Here is an 18,162-nt window from a genome sequence, read left to right as displayed (position 1 = left end):
GAAACACTGCTGTACAGGGCAAAGCCTCAAAGTTTAAGGGGAAAAAAGGTTAAAGAATTTTTTTATGCCCCTGTGCAGACAACTTCATTTCTGCTTTTCAACAGCAGCAAATTTGAAACTCAAGGTAATTTTGATTTGCAAATATCACTATACATCATGTTTGAATGGGCTGCCTTGATTTTAATATTTAAACTCTTGCATCAGTAAAACATGTTATTATGTTGCAAACCGTGACCCCTGTAAATAAGCATATATTTTCAGTGCTAACAATTTAAATCGAGTCCTTTGCTCAGCACTAGAGAAGACCACCATATCATTTTGGTATGGGAATCATGCAGTAAGGATGTATTTCTTCAAAAATGGTCTTGATTGCATTAAAATGGTCCTGAGTGCACAATTCAAGTACAACTAATATCAGAATTTAAGACAGCATGGTTTAGCCATACAGAATTCTTAGTTAAGAGGACTTGAAGGTAAAGCTAGCAAAGTCTGTAATATTCAGTCAGAAAAGAATATGGATAGATTTGATTGGGTTTACAGATTATCTGCCACATTAAGCTTCTATCATAAGTTTCACACCAAGCTTGCTTGATATAACTTATAAGCCAAATTCTGTATAGTGTACCCTCGTATATAAGTCAAAAAAAGGAAGTCCAAGTCTGGTTGTTCTAAATTTAGAATATGTTATACAAATGGCTTACTGAACTCTGAGTCTTTTGTAAAATATGTATAAAGCTATAGCAAAAATATATATTTGGTCATGCATATAGTGAGAACAGCCTTTTTTTTTCAAAAAACAATATGCATTCAAAGGATGATATTACTAGAGTATTTGCACATGTAAATAATGGCTTTTGGATTCTGCAACTTACAAAGGGATCCAATGAAGGAGTCAAGCTCCAAAACTTTTGAGGCGATTTTGAATTCCAGAATTTGGCTGTAAACCACTCTTCGAAACCCCCAGGTCTAAGCAGTTAGGAGACACTTATGCATTACTCAAAGCAGAGGTAAATGCCCACAGGGATATTTTGGAAAGTTGCCGAATAAGGAATGCACATATCCTTCTAAGATCTACCCAAACCTGCACAAGACATTCCTCCTTCAACCTGCAGTTCTAGTAAACATGCCATATAGTACTTTTTACACACGGACATCTAAAATCACTTCCTATAGATTTTTTTTTTTTTTGCTGCATGTAAGCTAGTATATATAATGCTTTGCTAATATGGGGTCCTTTTACTAAAATGCACTAACCAATTTAGCATGCATTAAATTACAGCATGCTAAATGCTAAGACATGCATAGGAATAAAATGGGTGTATTTGCATATAGCATGCATGAAGTCAGTGTACCTGGTAAAAAGACCTCAACATTTTGAAGTACTTTATACTGTATGTAAACTGCTATTAAATAATGGAATGAACCCCTAAGCAAGACAATATTAAGTGAAAGCTGGACAAACTCAAAATTTCATATTAGCAAATAGGACTTTTTCCTAAAGATTTTCTATATCGCTATATTTTGCTTATTTCCTGCTTCTAAAAACTGAAAAGGCAAAACAATCATATTTAAATTGGGTCAAGGATCAAATATGCTGTATTAGTTATGTCTTAGGCTAGCGATATTAGCTGCAATCAGTAGACATACCATTATTACTCCTAGGGTGCAATTCAATTCTTATTTACCTAATCTTTTAATTGCACATATCAGCAAACTCTGAATAATGATTTTATCTATATTCTAAATTTAGGGGTAGTTGAAAGCAAAGCAAATGCAGACACTTTCTTAGGTCTTAATTGAATGAAGGTCATAGCTATAACAACATTTAATTGAGCTATTTTTCATTATCATATTTTAATGACTTTGCGCTGACAGTTCCTCTGCTTCTGAGGAGAGACCACGATGAAGTCGTTTATTTCCCTATTTAGTTATTGTTTGACAACATCAGCTCCGATTAAGACTCTTCTTTAGAGCACATTAATCATATTTGAATGAGCACTGGGGTAAATGTAAACATACCTCCCAATCCCTGTGTTTGGGAATCTCAGCAGGACAAGAAGCTGAACAAATTCAATGCATCTATTGTCTGCCGGGATAATAGTCCACATCAGGCTTAACAAGGCTTATCAGAGCGCCACTGTCACAACAGTATCTCACCCTTGCACCTTTCAGTGAGAAACTATCATCTCTCACTTCTCAATGCTCAATAATTGTCCTATTTATCTCAATTTGTCCTTTAGTCTTTAGGCTGCAAGAGCCAAAAGGCATTTGAAAGGCTACCTCCAGTAGCAGATGAAGAGGGAGGTTTTTTTAAATTACTATTATTATTATTCCCAAATAATAATCTAAGTTTAATTTGCCCGCATATGACCAGTGATTCATGTTCAGATGTAATAATCAGGATCGCCTAATCCGATTATAGGGGTGTAATTTGTTTACAATCCTTCAATTTACTGCAGTGAATTCCATTATTTCTCCTCAGCCATTGGTTTTAAGCGATACTAACATGACCCTGAGGAACAAACCAGCAAACTATTATATTTCTTACAATTGGATTTTTGTTTTGCATAGCTTTAACCCGCAGGACCCAAATACACGCATTCACATAGAATATAGGAACACACAGTGACACTACAAAAGTAACCCCTCCTCCCCCCAACACACACCCATTGTTCTCAGTGAAAGGCTAACCAACATTATTCCTGAAATACAGTTTTCCATATACAGTAAAACCTTGGTTTGCGAGCACAATTCGTTCCGAAAACATGCTTGTAATCCAAAACACTCGTATATCAAAGCAAATTTCCCCATGAGAAATAATGGAAACTCCACAACCCCAAAACTTTAATACAAAATACTGTATGTACTTGTATTGCAAGACTTTGCTCATTTAGAACAGTCGCTACACTCTTGCAGCGTCCGAGAGAGAAGAACCATCGGCTCAGTTGTGATGTGTGTATACTTTATGTACTCGTATTGCAAGACATTGCTTGTATATCAAGTTAAAATTTAATCAAATGTTTTGCTTGTCTTGCAAAATGCTTGCAAACCAAGTTACTTGCAATCCAAGGTTTTACTGTACAGTAGTATTATCCATGCTTCACATTAGCCGAGTTCTCCTTGGCTTTAAATACATTTTAAAAAAGATGATGTAGAAGAAGAAAACACTGCGATTTATAGTCCTTGGGTCTTTTCATAGTTTTTATCAATGAATTCATTGTCCTAAGTTGGAGGGGAGGGGGGGATTGGAGAGGCTCAAGGAAAAGTTACAAGCGACGATGTGTGCAAGTTCAGAAAGATAGAGCCGTCTTTAGAAACTTGTTTTCCATCCCAAGCCTTTCATCTGCCCGATCTCTGCACTGCACCGAAGGGTCAGCACAGGACGGCACGGCGTGGCTCAGCTCTTACTTCCAAAGCAAGGAAATGGATGTGCATTGATGTAATTTAGTACCTTAGAGACGCGGACAAATTAGTGTAGAACATTATCACTAGTTAATTATGAATGACCGATTAATCAACCTAATCTAATATTCCACATTATGTTGATGTTATTAAAGTGCATCATGAAATTGACAGATAGTCTTCATTTGCGTTCTTTGGCCAAATGTGCACTCTGCAGTCATGATGTCAAAAAAAAAAAAAAGAAGTTTGCCAGTTTCTCGGTATTAAATAATTCAAAGCAATATTTACCTGCACTCTGGCTTCTGTGAGGTTGATTTTCATGGCTAGCTCTTCTCTTGTGAAGACATCTGGATAGTGGGTCTGGGCGAAAACGGCTTCCAGGGCTTCCAGCTATTAAAAATGAGTACAGATGCATTTGAAAAGAAAACATCGGATATCTATTTCACTGGTTTGGCAGGAGTTGATCAGACTTTTAGAACACAAAGTTCCCCAGCCAATACATATACGCTTATGAAGATCTTTGAATCAGCAGTTAAATCGTATCAGCATTGGGTACAGCTGATTATATCGCATGGAGCAATTAAGCAAACTAAAGGCGACGTTTATAAGAGTAATAATCCATTCTTGTACAGCGGAAAAGTTAGAACAGTTCTCAACCCAGTTTTCGGGACATAGCTAGGTCAGGTTTTTAGGATACCCTAAATGGAGGGGGTGTGGGGGGGGAGGTAATGCATGCAAAATTCTTTCATGCATTGTCATTGTAGATTGTGTCCCGAGAATTAGGTCGAGGACCCCAGATTTAGAGGAATTGGTCTAGGGTACTCAGCAGAGGGGGTTAGGACGCATACCTGCTGAAGAGTGAAAGTTGTACGGTTCCTGCGCTGTTTCCGGCGGAGAAATCCGTCATCAAAATCGCCGGCGGCATGGCTGCCGAAGGGGGCCGTACCTACTGAAAACAAGGTATAGAGGAAATGCACAGACCCGGCACAAACCAGAAACTTCTTACCCTTTGCTACACTGAAGTAAACTCAATCTTCTGTCTTCAAAACATTGGAAGAATGCAAGCTTAAGGCCCTGCCTCCTAATTCAATCAGGCCGAAAGAAGTGCATTTTTACCACAATCAGGGCTTTGCAGCCTTTTTTTTGCAAATGAAGGGGATTTAAGTGCATTTGGTCTGCACTATCTGCATTACAGGGGTTCTGTTTTAGCACTGTGGGACAGTCTGGGTCAGCTGGATTCAGAACCAAGTAAGATTAACTGTGTCGCCAGAATTTATTTTTAGCCGTGCAAACAATTCATAACAACCAACCAAACTATTTTTTTTTTTTTAAAAAACCTGGTAAACTGGTTTGATGTGTAAAACCACACAGAGAGTGACTTCTAGCCAAATGGCATAATGTTAAAATAAGACCCTAGTTCTCTGCAAATGCACTGTTTAAAATCTGGAGCAAGGACTTAAAAATAATGTCCATTTGGAAATAGTTTTTCTTCCCATCTCCAGAGAATTATGCCCATTGTTTTACGTTGCATCTGATTTATCTAAGTCAATTCGGCATCGGGAATTATATTATGATCTGTGGCCAGGATTCTAATATAAATTTGGAGGAAGGAGTTGGAGAGAAATTGAAAGTCTTCAGCTAGACTTTTTTTTATTTCTAGGATGTATTTATTTCCCCACCCTAGAAGTCTCTTCGTAGAAGAACCATGGGGGATACTTATTTTCCCTTTGACAGAACACACACCATCTGCATCCCCGGGTCCCATCAGGTTTCGGGGGGGGGGGAATATTGATGCTGGAAAGTGCTATTTGCCATGGCTAATTCTGTAAAGCTTTTAAAACATCTTTTCATCATTTTACAGGATGTTTGTAAAACAACATTAAAGATTGATGCAGACCGTTTGGCTTAAGGGAGGAGCGTGACCACGTTTGAAAGTGTCGATTAGAGGCATGACACCAAACATCTGTGCTAGGAAAAGAGCCTTTTTTTCTCATCCCTCCAGGCAGATCGGGGAGATCTATCCGCAGAGGAGAGAGAGGCAGGTGGCAAAATGGTACTGGGGAAAAAGATATTCCCAACCAAAATTAAATTAAAACTTGCTCATTTATAGTCTGGGGGAAGAAACACTGATGAAGAGGGGGTGGGGGTTCATGTCTTATTTTGAAATAAATATAGTTTCTAGAGCTACTACACGAGTCCACATTTTTTTTGTGTAAACTATTTCGAGATTAGTAGATTAGCAGAAGTCCAGAAGTAACAGCTAAACGTTAGGTTCTAAGATTACACAAGCCGGCCTGCTGGCACTCACCCTCTAATTGGGGAGGACAGTGGAAATAGAACATTGCAAACTTCACAAAAGCTTCCCGTGTCCCCTTCTGCAAAATAAACAATTAACAGCACAATTACTTTGCAATATGTGCGTACAAATAGGCTAATTCATATCAGCCCCATTTAAGTAATATTCTTTATTCATTTTTAAAACTTACAATAAGTGCAACAGAATAGAACATCAATTTATATTTAAATATATCACTTAATATCCTATTAAAATTTAATTCCGATCCCATAACCCTCCCTCCCCCATATACAGCACAAATTAAATAATTATAGATAAAAACAAATAATCATATTGAAAGAATATATGATCTAGATCTAGATCAGTTTATTTTCCAGCATTGATGCATTGCACACACATTTTTCGCCCTAACTATATTTTCGGAAAAGCCCTAAGTTTTAAAGGTAAAGTTAATCAAGTTATGGAGGGACATTAACCTTGTGATAAAAGATGGAATACCTATTAACCTGTGTATTATATACATTAGTCGCAATATAAAAGTCATAACAAGCTAAGCTTTGAACTTTATAGCGCAGTATGAATCCGGAACAATATTTTTAGATAGAGTTACAGGGTTGTTTGGGGACTGACACGGTAATTTAGTTAGGTGACAAGAACAGATGGATATTGCTAACGCTAGAACAGTCTAAATTAGTTTAAACAATATGAAAAATACTTTTCTATGCTTGCAGCTCTCGTTTCATAGATAAAAGTGATGGAGTAATAATAGATACGGAGCGAAAAAGACGGGCAGTAACTGATAAACACAAACTTTCAGCTTCCAAAAAAAATGTAAAACCCCTAAATCAGCCGGAATGAAGTGCATATATACCGACAGCAACGAATAATTCACCAAATTTCAGCCCCCACCATCATCCTTATAATAACAGCTAGAAATACACTTCATGACAATACAGAGACAGATGGGATAGTGAAGCGAATCACAGAAATACAGACAAGAGTATTTTTATTATTATTGTTAAATTGCGTTCTAAACTGATTTATTTGAGCACCCATACATTACCTAAGACAGTATAGAACATTAACAATAGTCATTGGAGATGGCAAGTCTTTTCCAGGAAATTCCTCGGGCTGACTTAATATAAAAAAAAAAAAAAAAAAAAGAAAGAAAGAAGTGGAAGCAATGCATACCCCGAAAGAAACCGAACTGAAGCCGCCAATCGCAAGCGAGCTTTAGGGCTGGGCTCGGTGGTTCACTTTCCCTGCCCGGTTCCGAAGTGTCCAGATCGTCTCCGGTTCTATCTATAGCCCGCTCTCCCTCTCCGCACTCGCCTTTATAATCTCACGCCTAATTGGCCTTAATCCGATTACTTTCCAGCGCCGTCTTCCGCGAGTGACTTCGATAGGTCCGCTGGGCTCCACCAGTGACCCACGTGGTTTGAAGCGTCATTACATCACGCATTAAAAGAGAGAGAGAGCGAGATTTAGAAGGCTGGGCTCGGCGAGGCCCCCAGGTTCTAACTGTAGCCATTCCTTGGATAGTCGCCTTATTTATGGGAAGGATTGGACAGGGTGTGCTAATGATCACGGCTTCGGGATTTGCGCGAGACAATGAGCCGGTTAATTGCCCGTGTCGATGAGGTTTTTGAGGAGGGGAGGGGGGGGGGTGCACTTTGCACAGGGGCTTCACTCGGAAAGCGATGAGACGAACAAAGTTTGATTTTCTTCGCGGCGGGGGGTCTCTGGATTTATGCGCTCTTTCGTCGGTAAATAATATGCAGTGGGACCCTTGCAATTACTTTTTAAAATGCATCTGAGACTCAGAGGGAAGAGGGAAGGGGGGGGGGGGGAAGGAGGAGGAGGGGCGAGAGAGAGAGATAGAGAAACAGAGATGGAGGGAGCGATGCCATCCTATGTTCTGCCTTCTGAAAATTAAAATGTGAAAGTACAAGCATGAAAATTCCAAAGCAGAGCCAAAGGATTTTATCAAATCACAAAAATTGGAAAGAGGGGGTGAGAGAATAAAGAGAATGGATTAGGGATGAGAGAGAGAGAGAGAGAGAGAGAAGAGCCAGTATAATGGTGCATAATTGGTTCTGTAATAGCATTACACAAGGATAATAGCCTGTTATGGCCCCCTGCACTATTAAGTGCTTCCCTGGCGTAAAGCCTTTATGATATTAAAGGGGGAATCTAATGATATTTTGGTTATTAAATGCGTGTAATTAATTTATGCACCACTGAAAATAAAGTTAGTATTATGACCCACTCAAGAAGCATCAGAAGATGCAAGTCAGACAACTGTTGCTAAGTTCTATTGTCTGTGTTTTGTCTAGACTGCCCTTTTATTTGGGGGACGATTGCTTCTTGGACAGACTACACAGATTGAATATTTTATAAACATTATAATGTTCTGAACAGAGAGGTATGGCTTTAAAAAAAGACAACAACCTGGTTTCTTCCTAGAGCGGTAGCCTATATCGATAGAAAGAGGAAATAACTCGGAAAAACAATGTTTTCTTAGTAATTTATTTTTCTTCTTTTGCCCTGTCATTAGTAAGAACGCTTTCAAAATACCATCTGGGGTAGGTGTGCACTCTAATTAAAATCCATATAAAAAAATGTTTATTCAGCTAAACAAAACAAAACAAAAAAAAAACCCAAACCTAATACAGAAATTCCTTTCAGTGGACTGGATTAGCCAGCAATAAACTATGTCCACAGTTAAAGTTTGGATAAATCATACTTTATGTTACATTACGTTGCAGTTTATGGAAAGACCTCATGGACATTCTTGCTGACTCAGAGCTGATTAGGGTTGGATTGTGTACATGTGAATCCAAACGGAGTATTGTAGATTTATTAAAATAAAGTGGAATAGTTGGATCCAAAATGAGAACCCTACTGAGTCCTCCCAACACTATTTAACCTAAAATTATCGCTAGACAGGATAGCTTTCATTGTCTTACACATGCAAGTGGAGAGTAAAAGGCAAACAAAATAAAAAAAGCATTGTGTCATGAATCATAATGCAATAATAGCTTCTTTTATGGCCGTTTGCACACACGTGTGCACGCGCAGTTTAACGCGGACTACAGACTTGTGAGCGTTGTTGAGAACACAAGGAGGGAAGTTTTCTCCAATCAAGAATAGTCGACAAAAATGTTACAGAACAAATGACTAGGTAATATATTTTCTTTCCAAAGTTTAATTGTAGAAGCGAAAACCCGTCTGTGACATAGCTGGGCTTTCTTTCTTTCTTTTTTTTTTTCTGTCCTAGAAGTAAATGAGCGTCTGCTTCAGCACCTTGGTCAGGGCTCTTAATATAAAAGAAGAGTTTGAGGCAAGTAATACCCTTTATCTTAGTGTTATGGATATCAGAATACTGAATTCTTGTTTCTGAATTCCGATTTAAGACGATGTATATTGTTCTACATTGTGCCTAGTACGCTTCCCAAAATAATTTCCTAGGAAATTGGAATTGCTTTAAAAGAAATCTGACTTTAATTTATTATGACCTAAAAAACTAATAACTTATCAAGATTGTTTTTTATTAGTAACATATTATAACTTCAATAATCATGAATTATATTCTATTTGTAAATAATATAAAGAAGATTTGCAAAAGTTGGACTGCTGTCTGAGAGACTGCAGTATGGGCAAGCATAAAATATCAAGGTTTGATTAAATCTTTGATATCTCAGCTACATGTTTTTATCTGCATCTGAGGTATGAAAGATACATTTGTGTTGCTTTCTAAGCTTCACCTGAACAAAGATTTTTAAGTTTTTTTTTCCATTACTAAACATAAAAAAGTAACTTAATAAGGCATAGATTTCTGTTTGAAAAGTTGAATGTGTATTACAGGAAACATCGGCTGTATTTCAGGTTCTATTGTGTTTCCCGACCAGTAAAAGCTAGTAACTAAAAGGTTATTTTGCCTTTACTCATCTGCAATAAAATGTATTTTCCAATTAGCAAAATGTGCCGATTTGTCCCGCTTGGACACTCTTATAATTTATAATGTAAAAAGTGCACTTTCTCTATCTAAAGACCAAGGTGACTGCGTTTCATTTTCTGTAACCTCTTTACACTTGATGTCCACCAGACTCATAATGTTAATTGGCTTCATCTCTGGATCATCAGTTTAATGAGGGGATAAATCCTTTGTTGCTTTATGTCCCTCTGATTTAACAGTGATTGCTTTAATGAAGAATGTAACGTGAAAAATAATCCAACTGCTTGCATGATACATCGGGTTTAAATATGATTTAAGTGCTCATTTAAAGTTTGTTTCCTATTACGAACGGTTTATTACAATCATTTGAATGAGAAATGCATAGAGGTTTCTTAAAATAATTATTTATTTCACCCAGCCGTCAGAAAAGGCTTTGCAGGGGATTAATCCCATGGTTCGTTGTTTTTGTTTGGGTTTCTAGTTATATCTATTACATATTTGTTTACTATTTGGAGAGTTGTTTTTTTTTACATAAAGTGAATTGCAATGGTAGTCATCCATGGTCCACATTCACATTTGTATATTTAGAGAGCCTAGTTCCTGTTGGATAAGTATGGATTGTCTAGACTTATAGTATACCTTGACATTTATATGGTATCAGTTCTTTCAGGTAAAAGTTCACCCTGAAAGGTGGTACAGGTCAAAAAGTTAAAATACACACTAGCACCAGCAGATCTATGAATGTGAATTGATTACGTTCTAAATCAGGGGTGTCCAACCTGCGGCCCCATGAAGTATTTTTTGTGGCTTCGGTTGAAGGCGATGCAGTATCTTCCTCTGCTGCCCCCGGGTGTTTACCGTCTTGCCGGCTCCCTCCTCTGTCTTGCTGCAGCGTTTGCGCGGCCCCAGGAACATTTTTTTCCAGCCAATGTGGCCCAGGGAAGCCAAAAGGTTGGACACCCCTGTTCTAAATGGATCTACACATAGACTCCTAAATTTAGTACTATAAAAAGTTAGTTGTTGATCACCGATAAAGTCAGGATAATTATTTGCTACAACATACTTAATGGAATCACCTTTCCTGAAATTGAATATTAAATCAAAATATGATTTCAAGAATTTGAAAACCTTTGGAACCTGTGGTGAGGTTGTTTACCCAGAACACTTGTGGAGGGGAAAACCACTCAGGATCTGCTCCTCCACCAAGGGTGCCTTTTACAAAACCACATAGCATTCAATTCCTACGGGTTGTATCACATTTGCTGCATTGGGACTCACTACTGCAACTTTGAGGTCCTTTTATTACGCCGCGCTAGCGGGGTTAACGCGCGTGACTTTTCATCATGCGTTAACCCCCACGCTGGCCAAAAACTACCGCCTGCTTGAAAGGAGGTGTAGCGGCTAGCGCGTCTGGCAGTTTAGCGTGCGCTATTACGCACGTTAAACCACTAGCGTACCTTTGTAAAAGGAGCTGTATGTGGTACGCAACAGCATCATAACTTTTCCGGCTGTGTTGTCAAAAGCAACAAGTACAAGGTTGACATGGGTGAATTAGAACAACTATCTCACAAATGTGTACATCTTCATAAGTAAAATTTTATTTACAAAAGCTCCTGGCATAAAAATACTACATTCTTAAGAATATACTGTATGTTTTAAATCCCAGTCTTCTCTTTCTTATAACTACAGTGTAGGATGTTATGCCTACAGGAAAATTTCTGATTCTGCAAGGATTGCTTAAAAGAAATTTACAAAACTAATGGGCAGCTTTAAAGTTTGTTGTGGGAAATCCAGAACTTAAATTAGCTTAAAATCTTCAGTCTTCTTTTGGGTTCTCTGGTACCTGTTCAGACTCATCATTTAAATTAAACATGGTACTTGTAGATAAAAAATTACTAGAATTTATTCATATGAAGGGTAATTTTGTAACAGATCACCTATATATGAAGGCCCAGTAAGCACCTATTTCAAGCCTCTTTTATAATAAAAAGCCCGAGAGCTGGTCTCGATGGGCGACATTAACGCGGGACTGGGTGGCCCGCTGTGTTGCCCACGGGACTAGCTAGGCTAGAGGAGGGGTCGGGGGTAGCGTGCCCGAGGGGGGGCGGTCCACTAGAGGCGTCGCAGCCGAAGTGGATTGTGGGTGGGAAGGGAGAAAAGGCTAGGCTCTCGGAGGACCCTAACAGTCTTGGGGGGTGTAGGGTTGGTGTAGTGGCGGTATCCCGAGCTACTGGCTAATGGGCTCATCAAGGGATGAGCGGTGGGCCGGCTGGGAGCTGTGCCTGGTGGGTCGGATGACCCTGGATAATGGGGCATGTGTGGGACATGCCACCCCTCGGACCCTTGCTTAGATGGCGGGGTCGGGGGCCAATTACATTTAATGGTAGCTCGGGATCAAGGTCACAATGGTGATACCATTGTTATGGGTTATTGTTAATGTGTTGTTTATGGCTGTTAATTTATATATAATTATTTATGATAAAATGTTATATGAATATGTTTTATATTCAATAAACAGGGCTGCGGCCAGGTACTACCAACAAGGCGTATTGTCTCATTGAGATAGGTGGAAGGTATTTTGGAAAGGGGTAAAGTGTTACTTAGAAGTGGGTCACTCCAGGTCCCGCTGTTAAGAGATGCAGTTGCCTACATTGTCCCTTGGATTCTATATACAGTAGGTCACCCAAATTTTGGCATAACATCCATGATAACCTAATACACTTCTCCCTCCAAATTCGCAGAAGTTAGGAACAGAGCTGGCCCGTTAATATGGAAAAATTGTGAATAACTTTAGGGCCGACTCTGACTTACCCCCACCTCCCAGACGTCTCCACACCTTGCCTAGTTGTCTAGTGGTGAAGCGGGTCAGGAGTGATCTTCCTATGCTCTTGCCCCGTGCAGAGCCGTCAGCAAAAATGGTTGCTGTGAATTCCTGCTGTAGTCTCGTGAGACCATAGGAACTCATAGCAGCCATTTTTGTTGATGGCTCTATACGGGGCAAGAGCATAGGAAGATCGTTGCTACCCTGCTTTACCGCTAGACCACCAGGTAAGGTGTGGAGAAGTCTGATAGGTGGGAGGGAGGCATCGGTGTGTCAGTGTTTAGAAACTCAGAAATAATTGAAGTTGTGAGTCCTAAACTCATGAATTTGGATGGAGAAGTGTATTCTGCAAAAGGTAATCTGTATGGAGTGACCTTTACAGAATACTATCTTAGGACTCCTTCTATAAAGCCGAAGTTGTGATTCCTGGCATAGTAAATGTGAGTCAACCCTTTTAATTCCTATGGGTCTGTGTCGCATTTGCCGCTCCAGGACTTGCTACTGTGGCTTTTTAAAAGGGGCCTTTAGTGTGGATCTTCCCTTTGCCTATCTTTGGGCACCATTTACTGAATTTCTGCCAAGTATGGCTTTATAAAATTACTTCACTAACCCACATATATTTCCTCCTGTTCAGAAAGAGATATAAATATTCATGCTTCCATAGGTGTATGTTTTATAAACAAAAAAACAAATTGAGCTTCTACCCATGCTCCTCCCTAACGCCACTCCTGAGCATGAGATATTATGCATATTTTTCTGTGTGCAACCAGTGAGGCAATTTTAAAGGATGCTTTTTGTGCCTCTAAAAAGTCATAAGACATTTGCAAAAAAAATATTTTTTTTTTCAAGAAAGCCCCTCTGCTGTCAGCACACAAGATCCTGAATGCAAGAATGACTTTCTGAGAACTTCCATGACATATGCCACAGCTGGGAGCACCTGAATACCGTGGCCACAAAAGACAGCATCTTTCTTTTTAAAATAGGATCTCAGCAGAAGCAATTTATATTTCTGTATAAGGAATGAGACTATATGGGCTCCTTTAACAAAGCTGTGGTACAAATTGGCCTTAGCGTGCCCTTATGCAGCTCTTTCTCATGTGTTAAGGTTATTTCTACCACAGCCAGTTGTCAATTTTCTGAATTAATGGTCGTGCAGTTATTTTAAAAAATTAGTGTATGAGCCTTTTCTTTCACCTATTTTAAAGGCCCGGATTCTGTAAGTGGCACCTGCTAAAGTAGGCATCTACAAAACAGGTTCTTGCTACATGTCAATCACCGATAGGCTCCGCTTACAGAATCATGGCTTCCAAGGACTCTAGGTGCCAGAAATGTAGGCCAGGATTTTAAGGGCCTACATATCCGGTGCCTAGGGTCCTTCCTGAATGGTGTCAGGTCAAAAGCGTGCCGGGACAAAGGCGCGCCCAGACAATTGAGCACAGCGCGCGCCGCCACACCGCTCTAAATTACTGTTTTTAGGGCTCCGATGGGGGGGCGTGGGGGGGAACCCCCCCCACTTTACATAATAGACATCGCGCCGCATTGTGGGGGCATTGTGGGGGGTGTGGGGGGTTGTAACCCCCCACATTTTACTGAAAACTTTACTTTTTCCCTGTTTTTAGGGAAAAAGTTCAGTTTACAGTAAAATGTGGAGGGTTACAACCCCCCAAGCCCCCCATAATGCCGGCGCGATGTCTATTAAGTAAACTGGGGGGGGTTCCCCAACAAAAACCCCCGTCGGAGCCCCTAAAAACTGTAATTTAGAGCGGTGCGGCGGCACGCGCTGTGCTCAATTGTCGGCGCGCGCTTTTGTCTTTCGCGCCGTTGTCTATGAACCTTCCTGAATTGTAGCTAGTGCTGCCTAATGAAGCCAAAGCCCAGCACTGCACCTAAACACACCCAGTTCCAGGCTTCGATGTCACTAGGTGATGCTAGTTTGGGAGGCCACCTAGCATCGCCTAATTTTTTGTTTAGGTATTGCACCATTTAGAACCAATTAAAACCCTTAAGTTAGTTGCTGGTAGGTGCAATCTAGGTGCCTGCTGGCTACTAATCTTCAGTGGCTTTTTGAGAATCGCTGCGCTAATTGATTAGCATAGAAACATCCATTCTCTCTGCCCCTCAAGCATGTTCCCTCTGTGGTAAAATAAAAATTTCTTGGTTGGCACGTGGTTTGCTAATGCAGATTTCTAAGTTATCACGGAGTTTAGGGGAAATTTACTGAATGTCAGGTGATCACCCACTAAAACATTTGAAATGACTACCCCATTCATAATCACTGTCTGGTATGACTCCATCCCACATGCATTCCATTACAAACTGCGGGAACAGCTCTCCTTGTGGAGAATCCAGGATCTCCCTACTTCTAGAAGACCCCACGGCAGGGATGCCCCAATCAACATCTGCCATCTTAAAATCACCTATTAGTAATACTTCCCCTTTTACAGCTATATTTTTAATGCCTTCAATTAAGTCACTGTACATTTCTTCTGTCTGTGAAAAAGGACTGTACCGTATTTTCACGCAAATAACGCGCACCCGTATAAAACGCGCACACGGGTATAGCGCGCAGAAATCACGATGATATGTACAAAAACTTTGGTATACCGCGCTCACGGGTATACCGCGCATGCTGCCCGACGCTCCTTTCGCCCGCCCTGACTTTCCGTGCGCTGTCCCGACTCTCCGTTCACCCCCCCTGACTTCCGTGCACTGTCCCCCCTTGAAGGTCTGTCCCCATCCTGAAAGCCTGATGCCCCCCCCCGACGTCCGATACATCCCTCCCCCCGAAGGACCGCCGACTCCCCAACAATATCGGGCCAGGAGGGAGCCCAAATCCTCCTGGCCACGGCGACCCCCTAACCCCACCCCGCACTACATTACGGGCAGGAGGGATCCCAGGCCCTCCTGCCCTCGATGCAAACCCCCCTCCCCCCCAACGACCGCCCCCCCCAAGAACCTCCGACCGCCCCCCCAGCTGACCCGCGACCCCCCTGGCGACCCCCACGACCCCCCCACCCCCCTTCCCCGTACCTTTGGTAGTTGGCCGGACAGACGGGAGCCAAACCCGCCTGTCCGGCAGGCAGCCAACGAAGGAATGAGGCCGGATTGGCCCATCCATCCTAAAGCTCCGCCTACTGGTGGGGCCTAAGGCGCGTGGGCCAATCAGAATAGGCCCTGGAGCCTTAGGTCCCACCTGGGGGCGCGGCCTGAGGCACATGGTCGGGTTGGGCCCATGTGCCTCAGGCCGCGCCCCCAGGTGGGACCTAAGGCTCCAGGGCCTATTCTGATTGGCCCACGCGCCTTAGGCCCCACCAGTAGGCGGAGCTTTAGGATGGATGGGCCAATCCGGCCTCATTCCTTCGTTGGCTGCCTGCCGGACAGGCGGGTTTGGCTCCCGTCTGTCCGGCCAACTACCAAAGGTACGGGGAAGGGGGGAGGGGGGGTCGCCAGGGGGGTCGCGGGTCGGCTGGGGGGCGGTCGGAGGTTCTTGGGGGGGGCGGTCGGTGGGGGGGGGGGGGGTTTGCGTCGAGGGCAGGAGGGCCTGGGATCCCTCCTGCCCGTAATGTAGTGCGGGGTGGGTTTAGGGGGTCGCCGTGGCCAGGAGGGTTTGGGCTCCCTTCTGGCCCGATATTGTCGGGAAGTCGGCGGTCCTTCGGGGTGGGGGTGCGAGTGGTCCTGCCGGGGGGGGGGGGGATGTATCGGACATCGGGGAGTCGGCCGGGCAAGAGGGCTTGGGCTCCCTCTTGCTCCGATCGTGGATGCGGGTGCGGGTGGGAGCGCGTGCGAGCGGTCGTTCGGGGTGGGGGTGCGAGCGGTCCTGCTGGGGGGGTGAATCGGGCGTCGGGCGGGGTGGGAACTATGTTTTAAAACTTTTGTATACCGCGCTCACGCATATAACGCGCGAGGGGTATGCGCGGTAGGTAAAAACGCGTATAACGCGCGCGTTATATGCGTGAAAATACGGTATATCACTCCAATGTAGATAAATTTCCATTCCCTTTTTCCAGATTGACCCACAGTGCCTCTTCCTTACCCTGTAGGTCCTGCAATTGTGTGGCTTTAGTAAGACCTTTAACATATAACACCACTCCCCTTCCTTTTCTTCCTACTCCATATTTCCTGAACAGATTACAAGCCGTATAAACTATAATCTCAGTCCTGGTTCTTCATAAACCACGATTGCCACTAAATCCAACTCAGCCTTTTTCATCATGGCCTCTAGATACAAAACCTTATTTTCCATAGTATTGGCATTATTAGACACTGTTTTCCAGACATTGCTCCTTTTTCCCATGTGTATAGAGGTATTTAATGATTCACTTATCTGCGGGTTTATACTTACCTAGGGATATTGATCACCCACCCCTAACAATCGTAGTTTAAAGCTTTCTTCAGTAGGTTAGCCAGTTTGATGCAGAAGACACTTCTTTCCTTCTTTGATTGATAAGAACATAAGAATAGCCTTACTGGGTCAGACCAATGGTCCATTAAGCCCAGTAGCCCATTCTCATGGTGGCCAATCCAGGTCACTAGTACCTGGCCAAAACCCAAGGTGTAGCAATATTCCATGCTACTGATACAGGGCAAGCAGTGAATTCCCTCGTGTCTTTCTCAATAACAGACTGTGGACTTTTCCTCCAGGAATTTGTCCAAACCTTTCTTAAAACCAGCTACGCTATCCGCTCTTACCACATCCTCTGGCAGAAGCCATTGGAAAATCATCCCATGATCCAAGAAGCCAAAATGCTCTCAGTGATACCATCTGCACACCCATGCATTGATTTTCAGGATGTGACCTTCCCTGCCTTGGTCTTGACCCTTGACAGAGAAGATTGATGAGAACACCACGTGTGGCAGAGAATGCGAGGAAATCAGTTAGCTTAGCAGGGTTTAAAAAAGGTTTGGATAATTTCCTAAAAGAGAAGTCCATAAGCCATTCTTGAGATGGGTTGGGGAAATCTATTGCTTATTCCTAGGATAAGAAGCATAAAATCCTGGAATCTTGCTAGGTATTAAACCACTGGATGTAAGATATGTATAGAGAAGATTAATTCAAAAGTGATGGTTCTAGACTTCATAAAAATGGTTCAGATGGTGGATTATGTCAAGGAGTTGTTATCTGGATAAGAACATCTGGAAGAAGCAGGAAAGCAGTGGGCAAAACTGATAGGAACTATTGTAAGGGCAACAAATTATTTTGTAAGGAAAGTAAACAAAAGTAAAAGGAAAGTAAACTGCTTTTGTTTTCAAAAGTAGTAGCTGAAAGGGTACAAAAAAGTTAGTCTTCATAAATTATAAAAGATTGCAGCAAGAGGAAGACAGCTAAAAATATCTGGCAAAGTTAGGAGAAGTTGGTAGAGTAGTCAGGAAAGCAACTTGAAGAAAAATTAACTGACATGGTAAAAAGAGGGACAAGACATTCTTTAGATATGTTACTGATAGGAAGAAGTACAAAAGTGGAATTGTGAGATTCAAAGGTGAAGAGGAGGAATATGTAGGAAGTGATAAAGATAAGGCTGAAATGCTTGATAAATATTTCTGTTCTGAATTCACAGCTGAAGGGTTGGGAGCAGAACCGTAGAAAACAAACACAAATTGAAACGGTAATGTGGTAAATCCTGAATTCGTGAGGAGCTAGCTAAATGTTGTAGGCCTATGACACACCATCTCCTCCACCCCAGCATC

At 41.8% G+C, this 18,162-nt stretch overlaps 1 protein-coding gene across 4 annotated transcripts in view; it reads right to left on the bottom strand.

The window, feature by feature from the left end:
- The window catches only part of DRGX (dorsal root ganglia homeobox), a 60,724-nt gene extending 53,707 nt beyond the window's left edge, over nt 1-7,017 (bottom strand). Inside the window, exons 1-4 of one of the 4 annotated variants that reach the window (XM_033940537.1) lie at nt 6,890-7,017; nt 5,711-5,777; nt 4,251-4,351; nt 3,691-3,792 (exon numbers count right to left, since the gene is read on the bottom strand). In XM_033940537.1, the coding sequence (XP_033796428.1) occupies nt 3,691-3,792; nt 4,251-4,351; nt 5,711-5,744 (237 nt within the window). In that variant the 5' untranslated portion in view covers nt 5,745-5,777; nt 6,890-7,017. Of the gene's footprint in view, nt 1-3,690; nt 3,793-4,250; nt 4,352-5,710; nt 5,778-6,761; nt 6,854-6,889 lie in introns of those variants that run through there. The other 3 variants (XM_033940539.1, XM_033940540.1, XM_033940538.1) reach the window with 3 other exon arrangements.
- Between the last annotated feature and the right edge of the window lie 11,145 nt (nt 7,018-18,162).

Source organism: Geotrypetes seraphini, chromosome 4, assembly GCF_902459505.1.
Source record: "Geotrypetes seraphini chromosome 4, aGeoSer1.1, whole genome shotgun sequence".
Lineage (NCBI taxonomy): Eukaryota > Metazoa > Chordata > Amphibia > Gymnophiona > Dermophiidae > Geotrypetes > Geotrypetes seraphini.
This window is presented reverse-complemented; position numbering and strand designations above follow the sequence as displayed.